Source organism: Carcharodon carcharias, chromosome 4 (genome assembly GCF_017639515.1).
Source record: "Carcharodon carcharias isolate sCarCar2 chromosome 4, sCarCar2.pri, whole genome shotgun sequence".
Classification (NCBI taxonomy): domain Eukaryota; kingdom Metazoa; phylum Chordata; class Chondrichthyes; order Lamniformes; family Lamnidae; genus Carcharodon; species Carcharodon carcharias.
The window spans coordinates 10,234,777-10,262,717 of NC_054470.1; the positions used below are offsets into that span (position 1 = coordinate 10,234,777).

The window sequence follows — 27,941 nt, forward strand, 5'->3', positions numbered from 1 at the left end:
ATAATCTAATACAAAAGCAAAATACTGTGGATAATGGAAATCTGAAATAAAAATAGAAAATGCTAGAAATACTGAGCAGGTCTGGCACCATCTGTGGAGAGAGAAATGGTTGGTATCTCAGGTTAATCACCTTTCATTAGAAAAGGTTGAATAAAGTTTTTATTTTGATTCAACAATCCTCCTAAAATTCACTGAAGGTTGCTACACCAGAGGGCTGATTCTGCATGTACAGGTAAAAACACTCGCAGGAAATAATTTGCAGGAAATTGAGGGCGCACATCAAAAGATTTTCTTCCAATGAGAACTAACAGCTGGAAAATGATGGATTGTGAGCCTATGGGTTCCCAGGAAATATTTACTGCCTGCAGTCACATCTGCATTGGGTATGTGGAATCAGCCCAGAACTTTTCAGATTTCCTCCTTCAAAATCCTTAGTGGTAATGATCAATATGTGAATGACCTCTGTGCTACTTTTAATAATCTCAGTTTTGTAAATTGGACTAGTAGGAGGATTATTTTAAATAGTAGCAATTTGTAACATTTCATTGTTAAATTTGATAGTTAATTAAAATACATTTATTTCATAAACAGGTATGTGAACTTCACCGTTTATGATCAGTAAATTGTATTTATAAGGTAGAAAAATGTCAAAAGTTCTGAAAAAGAATTGATGAGAAATAAGGGAAAAACGTGATTTTAACTTGCTTTCACATTTTAACATAACTTTCATAGTAAAGTTTGAGAAGTTAATGGACATTTCAGGCACTTCAAACTGCTAGTAGATTTATCTAATTTTAGTGTTGAATTTAAAGAAAGTACTTGGATTGAAAATAAAGTGCTGACCATTGCCAGAATTCTAATTTTTGGGCTTCATGCGTGTAATGTAAAACATAAATATTATATAAATGTTACCAGGTTAAGCAGAGTTGCAAATGTAGTTGATTATAAAAAGTTTATTGAAAAGCTACATATATTAATACACAGGATAGAAAGAACATGTACATATATTGTTCCTGTTTCAGCTAAACAAAATAAGTGACAATCATTCGCTGATTCATTCTTCAGGGCAATGCCTTGACTAATCAAGGTCAAGCTGCCTGGTTTAAATTTCAAACAATGCTTGGCAGCTAACTTTCAGTCACCGTTAGTGGTGCATTCTCCATGGCGACGCCACTTGCCAAACAATCAGCTCTCTCTTCACATACAGTATAAATGTTGTCTTCTCCTTATATTGGTATTCTTGCGAGTGTCCTAATGAGCGCAAGATGAAAAGCTTGGACATGTCTCTTTTTTCAGCACTGTTCAATTCCTGTATCACCAAATGACTATTTGAAATGTTTTTATTGTGTACCTATATATGATCTACATTTATCAAAATGCACACTGTATTCTGTTAAAGTAAGTACATGATTCCCCATGTTACAGGCTGCTCTGTACCGACTGAATGGAGACTGGAACCCCTTGCATATTGATCCAAATTTTGCAGCTTTTGGAGGTAATTGGTATATTAAAATGGGGACTATTTTATTATTCGTGTATTGGGAGGTGGAGAATTATGATAAAAGTAAAATCATTAATAGGGTTCCTCAAATTGCTGTTCTTATTTGGTTGGCCTTATCTATCCCATCATTCTTTACCTACCAAGTAGTAGTCAAAAAACCTGCAATAGCTTGTGTTCCTGTTCTTGATATCCTCCAAGGAACAATCCTCAGCCCTTTCTGGTTTCTCATCTTTTTGCACCTGGGCGACATCATCTGGAAAGCAACAATGATTTCCATTGTACACAGATGTCACTCAGCTCTGCCTCAACACCACCTCTCCTGACTCTGCATTGTCTCTAAATTGTTTGGCTTCTTGCTAGACATCCAGTAATAGAGAGTTTAAGTAAGTTATATATATATTTGGGTGTGTTAAGAATAAGGTATAGCTTTAATGTTTAAGTTTGATTTGTATAACAGTATTTGTGTGTTAAGAAAATAAGTTGAATTTTAGTTTCACTTTACATGGGGCCTGCATTCTAATGAGATTTTTATGACTCTTGAAGGGAGTAAAGCAAACAACATAACGAAAAACTGCTGTTGCCTAGCAATGGGGATCCCACGAGGTATATCCCCCCCCCCCCCCCTCCCCCCCCGCACCCAATACATATACACACACACACACAGGAAAAAAGCAGTTTGAGTTCAGTTGAAAGCAGCTGCCAGAGAGAGACTGGAGCAGAGGGACAGGTAGCAAGTCCCAAACTGAAGTTGAAGTCAAGACTCCAGAGAAGCAGTCTACTGGGAGAGGGAACTGCAGAGAGTAGATTTCCTAAAAAGAACTGAAAGCTCCCAAATCCAAGGAGTGAGACAGAAACAGGAGAAAGTCCCAAGAAGACCTTCTGGTCAAAGGAAGGACAGGAACCTGGAAAAGGCCCTGTTAAGTGAAGTTAAGAATGAGGAGCCTGAAGATCCAAAGAGACAATTGAAGGTCTGTAACTCTTTGCTATGGGCATGTGAAGCTGTGGTGTACAGTTGATGGCTGAGTCAGTGAGAGAGAATGCATGGAAGAAAGCTTGAATGCATATGGTGATCCAGGGGGGAGGAACATCGGAAGGAGAGTTTGAAACTCTGGAGGTGAACCCTTGCAGAAGGCGTCTGAGGGAAAGCGTTGGTTTGGGAGAAGATTCCAAAGCGAGTTTTTTGAGTGGAGATTGGAAACCCTCGTGTGAAAGATGGAGTTCAGTGAGACCGGTTGACTCACGGTGTGACAGGTGTCTGGGGAGAGTTGATGAGAGATCTGTAGCATCTGTTTGGGGTGCATCTGTCACTTGGTTCCAGAGCGTGGTGTGCCTGACCATAAGTTGCCTACTGGTTTACATGGACTATGTATTTACTGTGAACATTAGAGTATGAGATGGGTTTTGTAACTTGTGTTATCCTTACAAATCTGTATATATTTGTAAAGGTAAAGTTGTAGGTGAAGGAGTATTGTAATAAAGCTCATCTTGTTCAACAAATGTTTTATTCTTTCATCAGCTGACTTCTGTGACTGTGCAGTAGCCACACTCCATGTTTCTAGCAAAATAAACGTTAGGATCTATCAAGCCAGGTTCCACCCTGGGTTCAGGCTTGTCCAGTAGTAATATCAGATGGGATTATAACATGAATGAGCAGAAATTTCCAATTAAATATTGGGAAGACCGAAGCCGCTGTCTTCAGTCTCTGCTACAAAACTCTGCCTTCTAGTCACCAACTCCATCCCTATTCTTGGCAACTGTCTGAGACTGAACCAGACTGTTCACAACCTTCAAGCCATATTTGAACCTGAGATGAGTTTCCAACCACACGTCCGCAGCATTGCTAAAAACACTTATTTCCACTTCTGTAAGATTGCACAACTCTGTCCCTACTTCAGCTCATCTACTGCTGAAACCCTCATCTATACTTTTGTTATCTCTACACTTGACTATTCCAGCGCACCCTTGGCTGGCCTCCCAAGTTTCTGCCTTGTGTAAATTTGAAGTAATTCAAAACTCTGTTGCTCTTGTCCTTAATTGCACCAATCATCTATCACCTCCGTGTTCACAGACTTATAGTGGCTCCCAGTTAAGTAGCGGCTCGACTTTAAAGTTCTCATCCTTGATTTCTTATCCCTCCTGGCTGGACCCCTGCTTATCTCTCTAATCCTTTCCAGCCCCACAGCCCTCCCAGTTAGCTGTGCTTTTCTAATTTTATCCTCTTGAGTATATCTGATTTTAATTGTTGCTCTATTGATGGTCATGCTTTCAGCTGCCAATGCCTTCTCTGATACTCCCAGCTTGAACCTCTTTGCCTGTCTACCTCTTTTTCTTCCTTTAAGGTGCTCCTTCAAATGTACACCTTTGATCCAAATCTTTGGTCATTTACTCTAATATCTCTTTATGTGGTTCAATGTTAAAATTTTCTCCTGTGAAGTGTCTTAGTATGTTTTGTTATGGAAAGGCACCATATAAATTAAAGGTGATAATCATCTCTGCATACGGGTGATGCTAGTAAGGATGTGTTTATTGCCCATCTCATTTGCAAAGAGAAGATGATGGTGGGCCTTCTTGAAACTCCTGCAGTCTCTTTCTTTATGGTAGTCCCACAATGTTAAGTAGGGAATTCTAAGATTCTAACCCTGTGTTATTGAAGGAATGGCGATGTATGTCCAAGTTAGGATGCTGTGTGACTTGGAAGGGAACTAGGGAATGATGTTTTGCTACTACTTCCTGCTGCAGGTTAATGTGGACTGCTTCATTAGTGGGGGAGTTTGTTAATAGAGTTGAACACTGGAATCATCCGTAAATAGCTGTTTTCCTGACCTTATGGTGAAGTGAAAGTTATTGATTTCAGTTTTGTGAGGGCTCCTTGGTGCTATGCTGAGATGAATGCTGCCATGATGTTAAGGGCAACCATTCTCACCTCTTCTCTTGAATTCAACTCCCACATCTTCCTGTGACTTAGCAAAACAAAAATCGAGATGAAATTGGAAGAATAAAAATGAACGTTATATGTTCTGGTAAAAATTAGATGCAAATTCAGTTTTTTACTTCTCTACCTTTCTTGCTGTCAAATAGCTAATGTTTAATGTGTTTTATTGAAAGCGGGTATTAAGAGAAAAGTGCGAAAAAAAACACTGAGCTAAATGTTTTATTTATATTATCTATTCATTTTATTTTTATAGTGAACAATTTTGTTAACAAAATAGGGAAGACATTCAGATGAGCAGGCATTTCCATTACACAAGAGAGGAATATGGTGGCTGATCATTCTACAGGCAGCCAACGATGTAAATAACAATTATTGTAATTAGCACTTGAGTAATTTTTTTGGTATGCTGGAGATGAGATAAAATAAAAAGTAAAGACCCCACTAGGTAGTTACCTCAAGTGTAGAAACAGGTGTACAGAATTAAATCCCATAATGCTTACAAAAAATGAAATTTCAGATTGAGGGTCCCAACATAATTGTCCTGTGGCAAGCTGTATACTTATTGTTAAAAGTTGGGATTCCTTTGTTGAGTAGGAGAAAATATAACTTTTTTTATTTAATGTGTTTATAGGGGCAATAGTTAGTATTGAAATTACTTTCTCTTCAACTTTGTAAGAACTATGGGGTAAAGTTCAAGTCTCCCACCTGTTTGAAGGCCATGTTGTGAGAAAATTGACTTCTGCATGTGCTTACTAACAGTGATTCTGTATCAGAAATAATCCAGTTTTTTTTTTGAGGATGTGTTGAGTGAATTTCAGAGCTGAAGGAAAATGTGCCAATGATAAGGCAAAGTGAGTGAGGATGTACTGGAGAATCGCTGTTCCTTCATTGTCACTGGACCAAAATCCTGGAGCTCCCTTCCTAACAGCACTGTGGGTGTACCTACACCACGTGGACTGCAGCGGTTCAAGAAGGCAGCTCACCACCATCTTCTCGAGGGCATCTAGGGATGGGCAATAAATGCTGGCGCCGCCATTGAAGCCCACACCCCATGAATGAATTAAAAAAAGGGAGTTAGAGTAATTTGAGTTCTAAGGATTGTAGAGCTGGAGAAGGTTACAGAGATAGAAGTAAGGCCCTGAACAGATTTGAGCATGAGGATGAGAATTTTGGATTTGAGACATCGAATACTGGGAGCAGATATTGGTCAGCAAGCATAGGTTGATGGTTAAGTGGGACTTGGTGTAAGCTAGGGGAGGCAGAGCTGAAGCTCATGGAGGGTGGAGAATGGCAGGTCAGCCAGAAGAGCATCCAAATAGCTGTGCATGGAGAAGACAAACACATTGATGAGAGTTTCTGTAGATTGTGGGAGAGATAGGCAATGTTACTTTGGAAGTTGACCATCTCTGTGATGCTGAATATATGGAAACACTGAAGTAATTTATAGCATCTTTAGTGAACAATGTGCAGAATTATTTCATTCAAATTCAGTTGATTCAGTTTCATATATCGAAAAGATGTTGGCTTTGTGATGGGGTTTAGGAGGCATGTAAATTCAGCATGTGCAATATGAGATTAGTTAGGGAGCTGAGGGCGGAATTTTCCGTGCCTGCTGGTAGGTGGCGGGCGCAGACAATATGGTGCAATCTGATTGTCTGCTTAGCCCACCAACGGCAGGCTGCATTTCCTGCCAATGGTTGGCAGGGAGCTCATTGTAATACACCAGCATCTTATTAAAAGACCATCCCGCCAGGCTCTGGACTCCCGCCAGATCGTCCGCCCGCATCAGTGGGAAAGCAAGTCAACATGTTTCACAACAGCACACAGGTGACGTTCACTTGGTGGCCTTCATTTTGGGGGAACTGAGGTGAGTGAACAGCATCGTTTTCCACAGCTCACCAGAGTTGCCTGTTGCTTTGCAGGCTTCAGGTGCACCAGTGGGCCTGGGTGAAGTGATGCCCTGCCTCTGAGGCAACTGTTTTTTGGCGGGGGGGGCGGTGGGTGCTGTCCAGGGGCAACTGTTGCCCTGCCATGGGGCCGACTGTTGCCGGGGTGGAGGGGATGTCCGGGGACAACTGCTGCCCTGCCACGGAGGTGACTGTTGGTGTTGTGGGGGCATGGGGAGGCAACTGCTGCCCTGGTGTTGGATCCCGTGCGTATGAAATTGATGTTGTGGGGCAGAGTAAGCGAGGGAAATGGCCATGCAGTAGGGACACCTGTATAAACTGACCATTCCTCTGCAACTGAGACAACTCAGGCGCAGCCATAGTGATATGATTGGGGTCGGGCTCCTGGCCTGTCTGCCCACGCAAGCAATGCAGAGGCACCAATGTGCCACCAAGCTCTCCAGACCTTACCCTCCACCACCCCAGTACAGACTGAGAGTCTGCATCCACTTTATTGGACTGCACAGCAATTGGACTGCACAAGTTGTACAATCTCCTCACCAACGTTAGCCATGTGGCAATAATTGCTGGAGGGGTTCAGAACCCTTTGCAATCTCAGCATCCCAGTTTGGACCAGTGTCCCCACGTCACAGGTTAATAGGGCAGCCATGCAGCACGCACATCTGTGGCCGTCTGAGGGGTGGCACGCACTCTCCGGGAAGGGTTGAAGGCAGTCTCACAGAGCCAGGAAAGGATGCTAAGTACACCCATGCTAACTACGTCTCTCTTTCAGGCTGCAGGAGGACTATGTCAGGATCGTGGATCCTGGTGACCTAGCTGTATGCCTGATGGCCTACAGAGAGCAAAGAAGACAGAGGAGAGAACGACTGAGGCTCCTGGTTGCGCAAAGGTAGGAGCAACAACCTCAGGAAGAAAGGGCTGCTGGGGATCCTCACACTGCCCAGAAGCGACAGCGAGCTGTGGCTGGTCAGCGCCTAGCGACACCGCCTGTCATTTCTGCAGATGACAGAGAACCAGTGTCACTGACGACTCCGCGTGTCTAGGGACCTGATCGCTCACGTTTGCCACTTATTGCAGGACTTGGCACCAAGAGTACATGGAGGGCATCCACTTCCACTGGCTGTGAAAGTGACCACAGCGCTCAATTTCTATCACAGTGGCCCCTTTCAGGGCTCCACAGGTGACCTCTGTGGGATCTCACAAGCTGTTACCCACAAATGCATCCATGAGGTCACGGATGCCATCTTCTCGAGGGCACACGACTTTCTGCATTTTGCCCAGGACTGGGACAACCAGGATGCAAGAGCCATTGGATTTGCCCAGATCTCGGGATTCCCACAGGTGCAGGGTGTGATCATCCGCACACATGTGGCACTCAGGTTTCTGTCACTACATACGATGGACTACATCAACCGCAAGGGTTTCCACTCACTAAACATGCAGCTGTTATGCGACTACCTGCAGGTGCGCGCACGGTTTCCATGGAGTGTGTACGGCACCTACAAACTCAGTTGCTCCCCGAATCCCTGCAGTCTTCCAGGATCCTCAGAGGCTGCAGGGTTGGCTCCTCGGGAACAAGGGATGCCTGCGGAGGCCGTGGCTGATGACACCTGTGTGCTGGCCTCAGACTACAGCAGAGCAAAGGTATAATAAAGCTCATGCTGCAGCTCACAACTTGGTGGAGCAGATGTGGTTCTGGTGCCTGGACCAGTCTGGTAATGCCCTGCAATGTAGCCCACAGAGGACGCCACACATCATCATTGTTCTGCTGCGCCCTTTACAGCCTGGTATTGCAACAGGGAGACGAGCTGGCTGAGGAGAAGATGGAGAAGCTGAAGGTCTCCTCCGATGAGGCGGACGTTGTTGGGGATGAGGGTGAAGAGGGCCTCGATGGTGACGATGATGGGGATGAGGCTCATGCACTGGCTAGATGAGGTAGGCACGCTTGGGAGGCCCTCACAGCTGCCAAATTTGTGGAGGGTGATGACGACATGCAGTGAGGTGTCCCCGTAGATCCTCACATCAGAGTTGTGAATGTTTCATTCCAGTCAGGCTTATGACAGCGCAAAAGCCTCTGTGAGAATGCTCCTGTCATGGAGATGCAGTGGAGACCCTAACAGCCTCTCGATCGCAGGAGGATGATGACAACATGCAGTGAGGACACTCCATGAATCTTCACATAACCTCTGTGAATGTCTGACTTCAGTCTGGCCAAGGGCAGCTCGCTTGTGCTTCATGACCAGGACCATCTCATAGAGTTGCAGCCATGAAACTTTTTAGTTGCATCCGATGCTATGTCCGCTTTTACCGCCTGAGCCCTTCAGGAGCTGGTGCACAGCAATGGTCGCAGACGCTGGTGCGATGGGGGCCAACCCCACCTTAAATTTCCTGAGGGCACAGATAGGGAATATGGAAACTCTATGGCACCTGCCCAGTACATTCTAGCAGCAATGACCAGCATCATCGAGGTGCAGGCATCAGTAATGTTTCCAGGGAGTGTGAGATCGGACCATCACTGTGGTCTGAAGGCTACACAGAGCACAGGGAAGAGGCCCTGGACTGAGACACCTGCTTTTTACCTTGTGCAGGGAGGCTTTACATCTGAGTGACAAGAAGACTGTTCTTCAGAACAAGGAGCCACAGGCAGGGATAAATTCTTAGGAATTTATTGACAATAGTGAACAGTATGTACAAGTGACCAATATCCATGCCCACGCTGTGCAACTACTTTTCCTTAACTGCTCTAACCCTGCCGCTACATCTTAGTGCTCCCCGAACATTAACAGCAGAGGTGGAGGCAGCCAGCTGACTGCGACACCCTGTCTGTGATGACTTTGGCGGGTATCCTTTGGAGGGCCGAGACTTGGAGGGTCCCGTCCTGCTTTTGGGGTCCTGTTGTGTGGCTGTGGCACCCTCTTCGGCCTGTGAAGCTGGAGCTGTGGAGATCAGGGGAAGAGGGGATTCGGATGGACCGGACACCCCTGGAGTCATCTGGGTGAATAATCCTGGGGTGTGCACCTGCTGATCCTCCTCCCTGTGGGTGCCTAAGGGCCCTTGGCTGACTCCATAAGAGGAAGGGATAGCTGGAGTGAGATCAAGCTGCTCGCCACCCCTCTCGCGTACACACTGTTAGAGGCCAACTATGGCATCATCGATGGAGTTAAGCCAGCGCAGCAGTGCTGGTGCGACGTCCTAGACCAAGGTTTCCACGGCAGTGGCCATCCCGCCAGTGTTGACCTTGGTGCATTGCAATGCCAGCACTATCACCTCAGCCTGAAGATGGACAGACTCCTCCATTGTGCCTTGCAGCAGTTATCCCTCCCTGATGTTCTCTAGCTTGCCTTTGCAGCTGCAGCAAATGTGACATGACCGAGTCCAGAGGCTCATCATCTGACTCAGAATCAACAGGGTCCTGGCTTCTAGCAGCTCTCTGAATGCAGGGCACCTGTGAAGTCCTTGCTGCCGCTTGCTACAGATCAGACTGTGCACTGTGCTTACCAGATCTGATCCCGTGCCTGTTCTAGAACTAGGTCCCACTGAGGTGTATGTCTCTGTGTTGGTGGAGGGTGTGGCTAAGCGCTGTGATGGAATTTGTAAGGGGGTGCGTTCCAATTCCCCTTCAGATGTCCCTTCCAAATTGGCTCGGAAGCCCTGGTTATGGAGTCCATCAGCTCTTGCTGTATGGACCTGCAGAAGCAAGGGGGGATAATTAGTGCATGGCAGCGGCCTGTGGCACGGAACACATTACTCACGGCATGGTTGTCTGATGGATGTTCCACTGCTGGATCCTCACTTGGTAGAGCAGGGCCAACCTCACCATCAGCACAGGACTGGTCCTGATCATCGCTGGCCAGCTGGATGGCTCTGTTCTCAAATTCTGGAAGGACCTTGAACCCCAGCATTCCTTCACTGGCTTGCAACCTTTCCCTCCTGCTGTGAGCCAGTTTGTCCTGCATGGATAGAGATGGGGAAAGTATATCAGGACGCATGCCAGGCCAAATGATACATGTGCCTGGCCTGTGTGGGTGGTGAGTGGTCCCATAGATGGGCTGAGGATAATGATAGTGTGTGTGAAAGAGTGAATGGTGATGTCCCTTGAACTGGCAGTGAGTGAGGGCCTCGTGGATGTATGATGGGTTTGTGAGTCTGTGAGTTGAGAGTGACGAGAAGCGTGACTTAGCCTGGTGGGACGAAGGAGATCATTCATCCTCCTGCGGCACTGGCTGGCTGTCCTCTTCTGAAGGGCATTTGAATCTGCAAGTTGTGTAGACTAGAGCGAGGACTGCATGGAGAATGAGCGAATTGACCACGGCACCGTGATACAGGGAGCCATTCAAGTGGGGGGAGGAAATAAGAGCATAGTAGTGGCAAGGGACAGTATAATAAGGGGGATAGATACTGTTCTCTGCAGCCATGTGTGTGAGCCCCAAAGGCTGTGTTGCCTGCCTGGTGCCAGGGTTAAGGACATATCCACAGGACTAGAGAGTAACTTGGAGTGGAAGAGGAGGGATCCAGTTGTTGTCGTCCATGTTGGTACCAATGACATTGACAGGACTAGAAAGGAAATTCTGAAAAAATTTGAACGTTTAGGAGCTAATTTAAAAAGCAGAACCTCCAAGATAATCTCGGGATTACTACCTGAGCCATGGGCAAATTGGCATAGGGTAAATAAAGTCAAGGAGTGAAATACGTGGCTCAAAGATTGCTGTGGGAGGAATGGATTTCAGTTCATGGGGCACTGGCATCAGTACTGGGATAGAAGTGAGCTGTTCTGGTGGGACAGGCTTCACTTGAATGGTGCGGGATCCAGTGTCCTGATGAATTGAATAACTAGGGCTGGAGGGCTTTAAACTAAATAGGGGATGGGGGGGAGCAGTCTGGAGAGAGAATACGTAGGATAACAAAGCATAAGGATATGGCAGCATTGCAGTGCAGCTATTTAGGTATTGATACCAGACTGTGACAGGAAGGGATAGAGTGTATAGACATTAAAAAAACAGCAGCAAATAGGGTCAAAGATGGAAAAAATGGCAAAATTTAATGGCTCTTTACTTAAATGCACATAGTAGTTGGAACAAAATAAATGAATTAATGGCACAAATAGAGGTTAGTAGGCATGATCTTATAGCCATTACAAGGAGATAAAAGCTGGAAGCTAAATATTCAGGGGTATGTGATTTTTCAAAAGGACATGCAAGAAGGAAATGGTGGTGGGGTAGCTTCGTTAGTGCGAGATGGAATAAGTGCAATAGCAAGAAATGATCTTGGACCAGAAGATGTAGAATCCACGTAGGTGAAGGTAAGAAGTAACAAGGGGAAGACAACACTGATGGGATAGCCAATAGGCCCCCTAACAGTAACTATGCTGTAGGACAGAGAATAAATCAGGAGATACTGAGTGCATGTGAAAAAAGCAGTACATTAATCATGGGTGAATTTAACCTTCATATAGATTGAGAAAATCAAATTGGCAGAGGTAGCCACAAGAAAGAATTCATAATGTATTCGGGACAGTTAGAACAATATGTTGTAGATCCAACCAGGGATCAGATCTCAGAGTAAAAGATCCCCTAGGAAACAGCAACCATAACATGATAGAATTTAACATTCAGTTTGAGAATGAGAAACTTGGGTCAGAAACAACTGTGCTAAACTTAGACAAGGGTAAGTACAAAGGAATGAGGGCAGAGTTTGCTGGAGAGGATTGGGAAAGGGGTTTAGCAGAAAAGACGGTTGATGAACAATGTCAGACGTTTAAGAAAATAGTTCATGACTCAACAAAGACATACCCCAATGAGAAAAAAGGATTCTAGGAAGGGGATAAGTCAACTGTGGGGTTAACCAAGGAAGTTAAGCATAGTGTCAAATTGAAAGAAAAAACATACAATGTGGCAAAGATTAGTGGTAACCCAGATGATTGGGAAAGTTTTACTAACCAACAAAAGTTAACCAAAAAAATAATAAAGAGGGAGAAAATAAACTTTGAGGGTACAATAGCAAATGATCTAAAAACAGATAGTAAGAGCTTTAAATATAAAAAAAGGAGAGAGGCCAAAGCAAACATAGGCTCCTTATAGAATGAGGCTGAGGATATAATAATGGGGAACCAGGATGTGGCAGAGGAGTTGAATAAATACTTTGCATCAGTCTTCATGGTAGAAGACACTAATAGCATTCCAAAAGTAATAATTAATCAAGGGGTGAAAAGAGTAGAGGAAATAAATACAATAACTATCACTAAAGAAAAAGTACTAGGGAAATTAATGAACTAAAGGCTGATAAGTCCCCTGGACCTGATAGGTTGCAACTTAGGATATTAAAGGAAGTAGCTTCACAAATAGTGGATGCACTGGCAGTAATCTTCCAAGAATCCTTAGATCCTGGGAAATGTCCCAGAAGATTGGAAAACGGCCAATGTAATGCCCTTATTCAAAAAGGGAGGGAGACAATAAACAGGCAACTACAGGCCAGTTAGCTTAACATCCGTCATTGGAAAAATGCTGGAGTCTATTATAAAGGATGTGATAGAGCATTTAGAAATGCATAATATAATCAAGCAGAGTCAGTATGGCTTCATGAAGGCGAAATCATGCCTAACAAATTTATTAGAATTCTTTGAGGAGGTAACAAGCAGGCTAGATAAAGGGGAACCAGTAGATGTAATATATTTAAATTTCCAAAAGGCATTCGATAAAGCACCACACATAAGGCTACTTAATAAGATAAGAGCCCATTATGTTGCGGGGTAGTGTATTAGCATGGATGGAGGATTGGCTAACTAATAGAAGAAAGAAAGTTGGGGTAAGGGGGGCATTTTCAGGATGGCAATTTGTAACTAGTGGAGTGCCACAGGGATCAGTGCTGGGGCCACAATTATTTAGAATATATATTAATGACTTAGATGAGGGAAGTGAATGTTCTGTCTTCAAGTTTGTGGATGACACAAAAATAGGTGGGAAGGATGATACAAGGAACCTATGGAGGGATATAGACAGGTTAAATGAGTGGGCAAAAACTTGGCAGATGGAATATAATGTGGGAAAAAGTGAGGTTATGCATTTTGGCAGGAAAAATAGAGGAGCTGAATACTATTTAAATGGAGAAAGGCTGCAGAAAGCTACAGCACAGATGGATTTGGGAGTCCTTGTGCATGAATCCCAAAAATGCTAGCATACAAGTTCAGTAGATAATAGGGAAGGCAAATGGAATGCTGGCCTTTATTTCAAAGGGAATAGAGTATAAAAGTAGGGAAGTCTTGCTGAAACTATACAAGGCGCAAGTTAGACCACACCTAGAATATTGTGAACAGTTTTGGTCCCTTTATCTAAGGAAAGATAATACTAGAATTGGCGCAGTCCAGAGAAGGTTCACTAGGTTGATCCCGGGTATGGAAGGATTGTCTCATGAGGAGAGGTTGAGTAGGTTGGGCCTGTACTCATTGATGTTTAGAAGAAATGAGAGGTGACTTTATTGAAACATAAGATTCTTAGGGAGCTTGACAGGCTAGATGCTGAGAGGTTGTTTCCTCTTGTTGGAGAGTTTAAGGCCAGAGGGCATAATCTCAGGGTAAGGGGTCGCCCATTTAAGACAAATGAGGCATTTCTTCTCTGAGGGTAGCGAATCTGTGGAATTCTTTACCGCAGAGGGCTGTAGAGGCTGGGTTATTAAGTATATTCAAGGCTGAGATAGACAGATTTTTAATCACTCAGGGAATCAAGGGTTTTGGGGAAAAGGCAGGAACGTGAAGTTGAGGATTATCAGATCAGCCATGATCTCATTGAATGGCGGAGTAGACTCGATGGGCTGAATGGCCTACCTCTGCTCCTATGTGGAAAGTGGATTCCCATTTACTTTGAAATTGTGTCCCCTGGTTTAAGACCCCGTAACCAGTGGAAACATCTTACTTGCGTCTATCCCTTTAAGTATCTTGTACGTTTCAATGAGATCACCTCTCATTCCTCGAAACTCCAACGTACACAGGCCCAGTTTCCCCAATCTCTCTTCATAGGACAGCCCTGCCATCCAGGAACAAGTCTGATGAACCTTTGTTGCACTTCCCCTATGGCAATAATATCCTCCCTAAGGTAAGGGGACCAAAATTGCATACAGTACTCCAAGGTTCTATAAAATTGAAGCAAAACTTCGATAATACTCTTGCAATAAAGGCTAACACACCATCCCAGTTGCTTGCTGCATCAATTCCCCCTACCAAAGTGGGTAACCTCACATTTTTCCACATTATATTCCATCTGCCACGTTCTTGCCCACTCACTATGTCTGTTCAAATCATCTTGAACTCGCTTGGCATCTTCCTTACAACATACATTCCACCTAGCTTTGTGTCATCTGTCAACTTGGATATATTGCATTTGGTCCCCACATCCAAATCATTGATATATATTGTGAACAGCTGGGGCCCAAGTACTGATCCTTGCATTACCCAACTAGTCACAACCTGCCAAAGGGAGAATGACCTGTTTTATTCCTACTTTGTGTGCCAATCCTTAATCCATGCCAGTATATTACCTCCTATCCCATCGCTTTAAGTTTGTTAACCAACCTCCTGTGGAGAACTTTATCAAAAGCCTTCTGAAAATCCAAATATACTACACCCGCCTTTATCAATTCTGTTAGTTACATCCTCAAAAAACTCCCAACAAGTCTGTCAAATGTGATTTCCCATTCATGTTGATGATGCCCAATCAGATCAGTATTATCCTAGTGTCCATTATCATATCCTTTTTCATAGATTCTAGCATCTTCCCTACTACTGATGTAAGGCTAACAGGTCTGAAATTCCCTGTTTTATCTCTCCCTCCCTTAAATAGTGGGGTGACATTTGCTACCTTCCAATCTTCAGGAACTGTTCCAGAATCTATAGAATTTTGGAAGATGATCACCAATGCATCTACTATCTCTACAGCTACTTCTTTCAACACTCTGGGATGTAGAATATCGGTCCTGGGGACTTAGTAACCTTCAGTCCCATTAATTTCTCCAACACAACCTTCTTACTAATACAAATTTCTTCCAATTCCTCATTCTCCCTAGTCCTTTGGATCTCTAATTCTGGGAGATTTCTTGTATCTTCCTTAAGACAGATGCAAAGTAATTACCTTCTTTGCCATTTCTCTTCTCCATTATAAATTCTCCAGACTGTGCCTGTAATGGGCCTACATTTGTCTTAGCTAAACGTTTGCTTTTTAAGTACCTAGAGAAGCTTTTAAGTCCATTTTCATTTTTTTGCTTGTTTATATTCATATTCTATTCTCACTTTCTTTATCAGTTTATTGGACCTACTTTGCTATATTCTAAAATACTCCCAATCCTCAGGTTTACCCCTAGTTCTGACAATTTTATAGGCCTTTTCTATTAATTTTATACAATCCTTACTTTCCTTTTTAGTCACGATTGACTGACTTTTTTTGGGTTTTTGTGCCTTGAAGGAATGCATAGTTGCTTTAAACTATGTAATAAGTTTTTAAAGACTATATATTGCCTATGTAGCATCATACCTTTTACTGTATTTTCCCAAACCACCTCTGCCAATTTGCCCCTCATGCCTTCATAATTTCCTTTGTTCAAATTTAACAATTTGGCTTCAGATTGAACTACATCACTTTCAAACATAATGTAAAATTCTATCATTTTATGGCCACTGATCCCTAAAGGTGTTTTACAACAAGATTATTAATTAGCCCTTTCTTGTTATGTAATACAAGATCAAAAATAGCCTGACCTCTTGTCGGTTCCACAACACACTCCTGTAGAAAACCAGCCCAACACACTCCAGAAACTCGTCCTCCACAGCATCCGTGCTCCTTAGGTTTATCCAGTCTATAAGCGGATTGAAGTCACCCATGATTATCGTATTGCCCATGCTACATACTCCTCTAAGCATGTAACCCCACACTATCACTACTGTTTGGTGGCTTATAAGCAACTCCTGCCAACGTTTGCTGCCTCTTGCTTTTTCTTAGCTCCATTCAAACAGATTCCACATTTTGTCTTCCGATCTGAGATCCTCCCTTACTAATGTTCTGATTCCATCCCTTATAATTAGTGCAATACCACCTCCTTTTCCTTTTTGCCTGTCCTTCCTATATTTTGAATATCCTTAATATTCAATTCCCAGTCTTGGTGATCCTGCAGCCATCGTTGCTTAATGGCAATTAGATCATATCCATTGACCTCTATTTGTGCCTTTATATCATCTACCTTGTTGCGAGTGCAGCGTGCATTCAGGTATAGTGCCTTTAACTTTATCTTTTTGACATTATTCTGCATTCTATGCTTAGTTGATGCTAGTCTTTGTTTCGCCTGCCTTCTAATTTCGCATGCTACTTTTCTACTTCCCGTTATCAGCTTTACTTCCTTCCAATTTGAGCTACCCCTCAGGTTGCCAACCCCCTGACAAGCTAGTTTAAACCCTCCCCAACAGCACCAGCAAATGTACACCAACACATAGCTGTAATAAATAAGCATTTCAAAATGCTTGATGTTTCACATTGCTAGCATTTTCTTAAATGTACCACACATTTCACTAAGTATACTTCGGTACTTTAAATATGTTTGATGTGCTTCACATTCAAGATATTGACACAGAAAGGATGGTAATATGCAACAGTTACAAAATTGATCAACAACAATCACAATTTGCATTTATATGGTGCTTTAAACATGGTAAAACATCACTAGGCACTTCACAGGAGTGTAATTGGACAAAAATAAATTGATGTTGAGCTAAAGAAGGAAACAAAAGGACAGGTGATGTAAAAAATTGATCAACGAGGTATGTTTTAAGGAGAGTTTAAGGAAGGAGAGAGTGGCAGAGAGGTTTTGGGAGAGAATTCTAGAGGTTGAGACTTAGACAGCTAAAGGCATGGCAATCAATGGTGGGTCTCAGGAAGCAGATGTACAAGAATCCTAATTGGAGCGATGCAAAGTACTTGGAGATGTAGGGTTGAAGGAAGAGGCTGGGGAGACCTATGTTTATCGTCCTTTATTCAAAGCTGTTTTTCAGTTACATGTTTTTTCTAAACTGTTATATTTTCTAAGACCTCTAGGGTAGTCCTATATATGCTAGGAGTAATCTTTTACTCCAGACTTTATTTTAAGTTGCTAAATAAAAACACAAAAATTCTGGAAATGCTCAGCAGGTCAGGTAGCGTCTTTATCAAAGAAGGACGAAAAGTTCAAGTTTTAGATGGGAACAGCACCATCTGGAAGTTCCCCTTCAAGTCACTCACCATCCTGACTTGGAAATATATTGCCGTTCCTTCACTGTCGCTGGGTCAAAATCCTGGAACCTTGTTCCTAATGGCACTGTGGATGTACCTACACCACGTGGACTGCAGCGATTCAAGAAGGCAGCTTACCACCAACAAGGGTAATTAGGGATGGGCAATAAATGCTGGCCCAGCCAGCAAAGCCCACATCCCATGAATGAATAAAAAAAAATCACATAACCCCTTAATCAAAATATCTTTAAATGTGTTTCATCCAATATTTATATCCTGAGAGTCACATTGTATTCCTTAATGATCGCTAAGCACTTTTCTGCAGTTGATCTTCTACAAATTAGAATTATATAAATGTTGATTTTAAATTATGACAAAAGATGTGGAATCTGATAAATGACTTATCTTAATGATATACTGTTGTAACATTAATCATTAAGATACACTGTTTTAACACATTTTATTGTATTAATTGTTTTTGGCATTCCTGTTTATGTCATGCTAAGAATGAGATGCTGTCATATTTTGTCGAATTCTTAACCTTAGTTTCTGCCCAAGCCGAAAGAAATAATTTGAAAAATATTTACATACATGTAAAACTTGGGACAGTTTAAAAATAAATCTCAATCTAATACATAAGGTCTCATTTAATGGTGGAAATCACATACCTATGTAACTCCTGGAAAACCAAGAATAACCTGGCAAAGCACTGTAGAGCAAGACCTCCATGAAGCTAACATTTACCAGAACGAAAAATAGTTACTGGCCAAAAATTTGAATGAAGAACCTAAAGCTGGTTCTGCACTTGGGGCAGAACTAGCTAACATTAAGATAATACATAATTCTCCATTAGATTAGCTTTATGAAACGTGAAATGCTTATGGAATAATTTTTTTAAAGAATGAAAAAAACTTATTTCTCTTTGTTAAAGGGTTTAAAAAGCCTATTCTGCATGGGTTGTGTTCCATGGGGTTTGCTGCACGGCACGTCTTGAAACAGTATGCAAATAACGATGTGACAAATTTCAAAGCCATCAAGGTACAAGAAGTATATATAATTTATAATCCATTATCCACCGAGCATTGGATTGATTGTGCCTTTAGCTCTTAAATGTAATTTTTATTTGTTATCTAGAGGGACTATATGATTAGACCACTTTTCATTTTTGGATTAAAATTCAAGCAGACGTGATGGGATCTAAAAAGGCACCCTGTGCCGCTGAGGGTGAAACATTTTGCCATCTGCCTTGACCATCAGTTGCATGACTGCTACCTTGACTTAAAAACGGAGCTTATGTTTAATATGTTTGTGGTCAATAATGCAGAATAATTTGCATTTATATTTCATGATTACAAGAAAAGCATTGCTTGTTTAAAATTGTGCTTAATTTCTGAAAATGTTGGGTATGCTGAAGAAGTTGTGCATCATCATTGTGTATAAGGATCATAGAAAAAGCAGCTGGTCCTCGTACATAAACTTGATAGCACATCAGCATATTTTTCTGCATCATCGATGGGTTTGTACTAAATCTTTGTAGATCCTTTTGAACTTTTTGGCCTGAGTTATACATATCCATGGAAGTTAATGGTTATTACAGGTTTTTTGCACTTAATTGAATAATTTGGTCATAATTTTTTTTGATAGTGTCTGGGACATGTGGTAGTGACAATGATGAAACAGTTGGAGTTATAAAGTAATATTCTTTTAATACAGGTTCGGTTCGCAAAGCCAGTTATTCCTGGACAAACACTAGAAACTGAAATGTGGCGAGATGGAAACTTCATCCATCTTCAGACAAAGGTCAGGACTTTATTCTGCATTAATGAAATTGCTATTACAATACATTCATATTATAAACATCATTAACAATAGTCAAGTTTTCTACTTGGAATTTTCCTGGAGTTGGTTATGGTAGTTTACTGGTTGTGGTTCTGGACTAGAAGACTACATATTCAAAAAGCAAGCTAGGACTTGCTCTTTTTGTATGCTCTTTTTGGATTAAAAAGCACGAAGAGAGCAAGGAGAGTGGAGACACAGGATAAGAGAGCAGTAGAGACACAGGATAAAAGAGCACAAGGAGAGTGGCGGAGACACAGGATAAAAGAGCGTGAGGAGAGCAGTGGAGACACAGGATAATAGAGCGCAAGGAGAGTGGCGGAAACAAGATAAAAGCACGAGGAGTGTGGTGGAGACAGGATAAAAGAGCATGAGGAGAGCGAATGAGACACAGGATGAAAGGGCGCGAGGAGAGCAGTGGAAACACAGGATAACAGAGCACGACGAGAGTGGAGACACAGGAAAAAAGAGCATGAGGAGAGTAGCGGAAACACAGGATAAGAGAGCGCGAGGAGAGCCGAGACACAGGATAAAAGAGCAACAAGAGAGTGACGGAGACACAGGATAAAAGAGCACGAAGGCATACCTTGTAGTTAAGAAGCATATAACCTTAGTTGTCAGTGGTACTAGCATTCAGTTAACACAGTAGATTGTAGCATACATACGAAGAAAGTAAGTAAAGTAAATTAAATAACGGGCTGAAATTTCCCCCTGTCGGAGAGGAAGTTGATGGGCGGGCGGGTGCCAGCGCGCTTCTGATCGGCACCCCCGATCGGAGGCACGGTGCCATTTTACGTGGGCGGACCAATTAAGGCCCGCCCAGTGTGACATCCACAGGGAAGCCCTGTGCACCCCCTGTGCGAGCAAGGGGGGATTCCTAAAATCGAGAGTGCGCTCTTTCGCGTATGCGTGTGAAAAAGCGCACTCATCTCCCTGAGGCTAAGTGCAGCCTCAGGGAGATCAGCTCTATGTGCAAAAATATTAAAAATAGAAAAAAAAAATGTCACATGAGTTGGGACATGTTCATAATTTCCAACAAAACTTTATTAAAATTTTTAAAACCCTACATGAAACCTCATCCCACCTGTGGATGAGGTTTCATGTTTTTTCTACTTCCCGCCGGGGCTTAAGGTTCAACGGGCAGGTCCACTAATTACTTTAATTGATCTGTCAATGTCCTCAATTGGCCATAGATAGGTCGGCAGGCCCACAGCTGATTTTGATGTGCCCCCACCTTCCTGAAAATTTAAATGGGGCGGGGTGACGTCGGGAGTCCTGCCTGACGTCATCCCGCGTCATTTTACGCGTCGGCGAGCAGGGCCCACCCCCGTTCGCCGACAGTAAAATCCTGCCCAACAAGTTAGAATGGCAGGACAGGTGTTATGTTGTAGCTGTGGAACATGGGGACTTTTGGAAGCCAAGGCAATCTATGACAAACACATCTGCAGGAAGTGTAAGCAGCTTGAGGAATTCTGCAGCAGGATTATTGATCTGGAAGGTGAAATGCAGACACTGTGCAACATAAGGGAGGGGGAGAAATACCTGGATACTTTGTTCCAGAAGACACCCACCCTTCCTAGAATAGGGTCATCTGTTTTGGTCAGCAGTGAGGCACAGGAGGATGTAACTGTCAGTGAGGCAGGTAATGGGACCGATTAGACAGTAGTGGAGGAGCAAGAACAAAAATTGCTGGAGAAACTCAGCAGGTCTGACAGCATCTGTGGAGAGAAAGACAGAGTTAACGTTTTGAGTCCGTATGACTTCTTCAGAACAGTAGTGGATGAGCCTCAGACTTTGCATTTGTCAAACAGGCTTGAGGTGCTCGCAACTTATGTGGATGAAAGCAAAATCTGCAAGGTGGATGAGCTGACTAGCCATGGCACTGTCGTACAGGAAGCCTTTCAAGCGGGGGGAGCAAAAAGGAATGTAGTGTTAGTAGGGGACAGTATATTGAGGGGGATTGACATTGTTCTCTTCATCAAAGAGCGAGAGTCCAGACGGCTAAATTGCCTGCCCAGTGCCAGAGTTCAGGACATCTGCCCAGGGCTCGAGAGGAGCTTGCAATGGGAGGGGGAGACTCCAGTTGTCGTGGTCCATATAGGTACCAATGACATAGGTAGAACTAGGAAAGAGGTTCTGCAAAGTCAGTTTGAGGAGCTACGTACCAAATTAAGAAGCAGAACCTCAAAGCTAATAATCTCTGGATTATTACCTGAGCCATGTGCAAATGGCTTTGGGCAAATAAGATTAGAGAGGTGAATGGCTCAAAGATTGACGTGGGAGAAGTGGGTTCTGATTTGTGGAGCGCTGGCACCAGTATTGAGAAAAGTGAGGTCTGTACCGTTGGGACGGTTTACACCTGAACTGTGCTGGGACAAGTGTCCTCACAAATCGCATAACTCGGGAAGTAGAGAGGGCTTTAAACTAAACAAGAGGGGTGAGGGATCAAGTTTGGGTAGAGGTAGCTATTCAAGGTGGAGAGTCAAGACAGGAGAACAAAATAGTAATATGAGAAATGAGGGTCAGAGAATGATAGGGAGGGACAGAGAGAAAAAAACCTAAGAATACCTCAGTCAAGACTAGATGTTACAAAGGTGACAAAAAGACAAAACTGAAGGCTCTCTATCTGAATGCCTGTAGCATTCATAACAAAGTAAATGAATTGATGGCCCACATTGAAGTGAATAAATCTGATCTGATAGCAATTACTGAGGCCTGGCTGCAGGAAGACAAAGATTAGATCCTTAACATTGAGGGGCACTTGACATTCAAGAAGAATAGGAAGCCAGGTAAAGGTGGAGGGGTCGCAGTGTTAATCAAAGAGGGCATTGGTGCAATAGTTAGAGATAACCTTGGTTCAGGAGATCAGGATGTAGAAATGGCTTGGGTGGAGATGAGGAATAGTAGGGGGAAAATGTCATGAGTGGGAGTGGTCTACAGGCCCCTAAGAGTAGCCACTGTGTAGGACAAAGTATTCAAGAGAAAATATTGTGTGCTTGTGATAAAGGGATGGCAATAATCATGGGTGATTTTAATCTACACATAAAACTGGAAAAATCAGATTGGCAGTAGTAGCCTGGATGAGGAGTTCTTAGAATGCTTTTGAGATAACTGCTCTAAGAAACAAGTTCTGGAACCAACCAGAGTGCAGGTTATATTAGACTTGGCATTGTGTAATGTGACAAGATTAATTAATGACACAGTGTAAAGGCACTCCTAGACAGTAGCAATCACAATATGGTTGAATTTTACATCCAGTTTGTAAGAGAGAAGAGTAAGTCTAAGACTAGTATCTTAAACTTAAATAAGGGCTACTATGTGGGGATGAAAGCTGAGCTAGTTGAAGTGAACTGGGAAACTAGGCTGGAGCACAGATCAAAAGAGAAGCAATGGCAGACATTTAAGGGGATGTTTCAGAGTATTCAGAATAAGTGAATTACTACTATAAAGAAAAATTCTAAGGGGAGGACCCAACATCTGTGGTTAACTAAAGATATTAAGGAAAGTAAAAATTTAAGGAAAAAGCATACAACTCCGCAAAGATGATTGGACCGAATGTAAAGAACAGAAGAGAATGACTAAAAGGTTAATTGGAAGAAAAGAATGAGAGTATGAGAGGAAGCTAGCTAGAAACGTAAAAATAGATAGCAAGAGTTTCTACAAGTATTTAAAAAGGAAAAGAGTAAGTAAAGTGAATGTTGGTCCTCTAGAGAGTGACACTGGGGAGTTAATAGCTGATAATATGGAAATTGCAGAAGAAATGAACAAATATTTTGCTTCTGTGTTCACTATAGAGGATACAAAAAAACATTCCAGTAATTCAGCGGATATGGGTATTGCTGCCTAGGCAAGCATTTGTTGCCCATTCCTAATTGCCCTTGTTTTGAGGGAATTTAAGAGTCAACCACATTGCTGTGAGCTTGGAGTCACATATAGGCCAGACCGGGTAAAGGTGGCACATTTCCTTCCCTGAAGAGCATTAGTAAACCAGATGGGTTTTTACGATATTCGGCAATGGTTTCATAGGCATCGTTATACTTATAATTCCAGACTTTTATTGAATTCAAATTATACCATCTGCCATGGTGGGATTACCCTGGATCTCTGGAACACTAGATCAGTGACAATACCACTCTGCCACCACCTCCCTTAATCAGGAGGTGAACAGGAGAAAGGAACTTGGTGAAATTGAAATCACTAACAAATTGACAGAGCTGCAGGCTGGCAAAACTCCGGGTCCTGATGGATTAGTTTGTAGGGTCTTAAAAGAGGTCACTATTGAGCTAGTTGATGTGGTGGTAATTTTCCAAAATTCGCTAGATTCTGGAAAGGTTCCATCAAATTGGAAAGTAGCAAATATAACCCCTCTTTTCAAGAAGGAAGGGAGGCAGAAAACAAGAAACTATAGGCCAATTAGCTTGATGTCTGTCGTGGGGAAGTTATTAAAATCGATCATTAAGGAGATTATAGCTAGGCACTTAGAAGAGCTCAAGGCATAGGGAAGAGTTAGCATGGTTTTGTGAAAGGAAAATCATGTTTAACCAATTTATTGGAGATTTTTGAAGGAGTAATATGTGCAGTGGATAAAGGGGAGCCTGTACACTGCACTTGGAATTCCAGAAGATGTTTGATAAGGTGTCACATCAAAGATTATTACAGAAAATAAAACTGTACGGTGTAGTGGGTAACATGTTAGCTTGGATAGAAGATTGGCTGGCTGGCAGGAAGCAGAGAATATGCATAAATGGGTCTTTTTCCGATTTGCAGGTAATGAGTGAAGAACCACGGGGGTCTGTACTGGGGCCTCAACTTTTTATGATTTGCATCAATGACTTAGATGAGAGGAGCGAAGACATGGTGGCTAAATTTGCAAATGACACAAAGATATGTAAGAAAGTATGTTGTGAAGAGGACATGAGGTTGCAGGTGAATATAGATAGGTTGAGTGGACAAAGATCTGGCAAATGGGGTTTAATGTCAGAAAATATGAAGTTGTTCATTATGGCAGGAAGAACAAAAAAGCAGAGTATTACCTCAATGGAGAACGGCTGCATAATTCTGAGGTGCAGAGGGATCTAGGTGTTCTAGTACGTGAGTCACAAAAAAGTTAGTATGCAGGAACAGCAAATAATTAAGAAGGCTAATGGCATGCTATCCTTTATTACGACAGGAATTGAACATAAAAGTAAGGATGTTATGCTTCAGTTATACAGGGCATTGGTGATACTGCACCTCAAATATTGTGTGCAGTTTTGGTCTCCTTATTTAAGGAAGGATGTAAGTACATTGGAGGCGGTTCAAAGGAGGTTTACTAGATTGATACCTAGAATGAGTGGGTTGTCTTATGAGGATAGGTTGGGCTTGTTTCCACTGGAGTTTAGAAGAGTGAGGAGTGATTTGATTGAAGTATACAGGATCCTGAACAGCCTTGACAAGGTGGACGTTGAAAGGCTGTTACCTCTTGTGGGTGAGTCCAGAACTAGGGGGCACTGTTTAAAATTAGAGGTCGCCTTTTAGGACTGAGATGAGAAATTTTTTCCCTCAGAGGGTTGTGTGACTTTGGAATTCCCTGCCTTAGAAGGTAGTGGAGCAGGGTGATTGGATATTTTTTAATGCAGATGTAGATAGATACTTGGTAGGCAAGGGAATCAAAGGCTATTGTTATCGGGGTTAGATGGAAATGTGGAATTCGAAACACAAGATCAGCCATGATCTTTTTGAATGGTGGAGCAGGCTCGAGGGGCCAAATAGTCTACTCCTCTTCCTATTTCTTATGTACCTATGATCTTTGTTAAGCACTCTGCCCACAGCTGTAGTCATGGAAGATACCTGAGCCTCAACAGCAGTAAAATTTCAATTACAAGTAACTTCTTTCTATATATAATATGAATGTAAAGCATGACCTTAACTTAATACGTTGAAATCATTGCAAGTGGTTCTCAAACTTTTTTGATTGAAGGGTCCCTTTTCACACTGATTAGTAATCATGGACCCACCCAATTATAATGCAAGAAGCATAAATGTTCGTTGTCAGATCAATGAAAATATTGATAGATGAAGTAACTGGTAAATTGAATTACCTACTTATACTATGCTCACTGGCACTTTAACTAATTCAGTGAGTTCTGTTCCAGTAGTCAGTACAAAGTCAGGAGACAACCAGGTGGTTATTTAAATTATAAATCTTCATGGCTCTCTCAGCACTCCTCCATGCATGGTTACCTCCTGACAAATGACAGCCGCATTCGGTTTGCACCTTGCCCCAAGCACACCTCCAGCCACTGCTCATTTGATTACACTTCTTATGGTCTTTCATTAAAGGTCTATAGATAAAAGCATCAATACAGTCAGCTCGAAAGAGTGTGCTGCTGAGATAACTGCATTTATCCACTGTCGGCAGGTGCTGGTTATGGACTGAAACAGTGGGCTCATGATAAGGCTTTCCTGGAACAGAATAAAACCTTATGCTGATTCTAAGGCTGAAGTTTTTGCATGTATTGGAGAACGAGTCCATGCTATATTGCATGTCCAGCTCTGAACCAGGAGCTAGTGCACAGTCATCAGCCAGCATGAAAATCATGCTATATGTCCTTGGAGACTTTGGTCTTCACCTGGAGTTGTCTCAGATTGACCAGCTTTCCGTTCATCCGATATCTGATTTTGATTCCAGGATCACCATCGTGGAAGGCATCGGAGAGCATGGTGGGCAAAAACATGCTGAAAAGGGTTGGTGGGTAGCACGCAACCCTGTTTAACCCATTAATGATTGAGAATGGGTCAAAAGACTAATTAACATCCAGGTCACAGGCGAGCATGCCTTCATGGAACTATCAAACTATTGTGATGAGTTTCTCAGGGCAGCCAGATTTCACCATTACCTTCCAAAGGTGCTCACGGCTGACTGTGTCAAATGCCTTCGTCATGTTGTGGTGTAGAGGCCCATATTCTGTTTTTGGCATTTCTCCTGAAGCAGTCTAACTACAAACACCATATTAATGGTTCCTCGACCTTTTCTGAAACTGCACTGACTTTCTGGTAGCAGACCCTGACCAAGATGTTGCACTAACTGGTTCAGAAAGATTCTGGCAAAGGTTTGGTGGAGATGGAGGGGAGTGAGATTCTTTTATGTTTATCACACAATCGGTAAGTTCCTTTCCACTTGTACAGGTTCAGATCGTGTAATGGACCAATCAACCATCTCAGAACCTGTCAAACCGGATTGGAAGCAAGTCATCCTCGATCCCAAGGGCCTGCCTAAGAAGAACACTGCCCTATATCTCCTTGTGCAATATTATAATCAGGGAATGTAACAGTGACCTGAACTGGATAGTTGTACCTTTCACACATGTACTGTTTCAGTCTCCCTGAAGTCAGATTGAACATATACTTAGTGAAATAAAACCTGATATGAATCAATAAGCTGCTTTATTTCCCAGTGAATACTCATAAAACAATGATTGTGATCAGATTCACTTGGTTCAATCAGTGCAATTTGCCTTTGGCACTAACAATAAAAATAATGCACACACTTCACATCAGTGGTTTATATTCCCTGACTTAAAACAGTTTCATAACTATCCCCTTCACATCTGATGAAAGGTTATTGATCTGACACATTAACTCTTTCTCTTTCCACAGATACTGAGTATTTCACACATTTTCTGCTTTTATTAAAAGTTACCCTTTTCGAAATCTCTTGGGTGGAATTTTATGCTGGCGGGATTTTAAGGTCCCGCTGAACTGAATGGACTTTTGAGCAGCTCACCATATTTTATGGTCCCATACCTGCCGCAACGGGGCTGTAAAATTCCGCCCAGTGTTTTTACAAAAATGTCAAAAGTAACACTTCCATTTATCCATATTAAATTATATTTTGCTTCCTTTTTGCCAATTCCACTAACCTCTGCTTTCCTGCAATCATTTTTGTTGTTTGCTAAATTCTCTACTTTCATGTCATTACATTTTGAGCTCTTCCTCAATCTACTCGGTGCCCTTTTACAATCCTGTTAGGGACTGTTAACATTTACAGAGAAATCTGAACACCCTGTGACTTTCAGAGTGATGCCACAAGTTTTTATGACTTTAAACAAAAACAAACTTTATTTCAAAAATTAACAAAGCAAGCACCATTAACCTAACACTATAGTTTATAAAGATTTATGCTATAAACTCAGTTCCATTTATTATTACTCTCACAAGAATTCCCTTTTGCATTACAACAGTATTGAAGGTTCAGTCACTTTTTTAGGGACCAACCCACAAGATATGCCACAGCCCTCTGGAATCCACCTCCGTGTTCCAGCTGTTCTCCGAAGAAAAATTTTTGGGGATCCTTCATTCACTTTTTGGCTATGTGACCCTCCAACTTCTGTTTAACGCCTCAGAACTTTGGATACTCCTGCTTCCTGTTCTGGTTACCGGCAGATATCCAACTGCCTTCTCACCGTTTCCAAGCAAACTCTGTTGACTGCTTTCTGCCTCAAGGAAGACCACTGTAAAGTTCTTCCTCTAGCTGTAAACTAGGA

The 27,941-nt window shown here is 42.4% G+C and overlaps 1 protein-coding gene across 1 annotated transcript in view; it reads left to right on the top strand.

The window, feature by feature from the left end:
* The window catches only part of hsd17b4 (hydroxysteroid (17-beta) dehydrogenase 4), a 159,519-nt gene that overhangs the window by 104,661 nt on the left and 26,917 nt on the right, over positions 1–27,941 (top strand). The window contains exons 18-20 of the mRNA XM_041186366.1: positions 1,426–1,495; positions 18,512–18,618; positions 19,294–19,380. Of these exons, the coding sequence (XP_041042300.1) occupies positions 1,426–1,495; positions 18,512–18,618; positions 19,294–19,380 (264 nt within the window). The remainder of the gene's footprint in view (positions 1–1,425; positions 1,496–18,511; positions 18,619–19,293; positions 19,381–27,941) is intronic.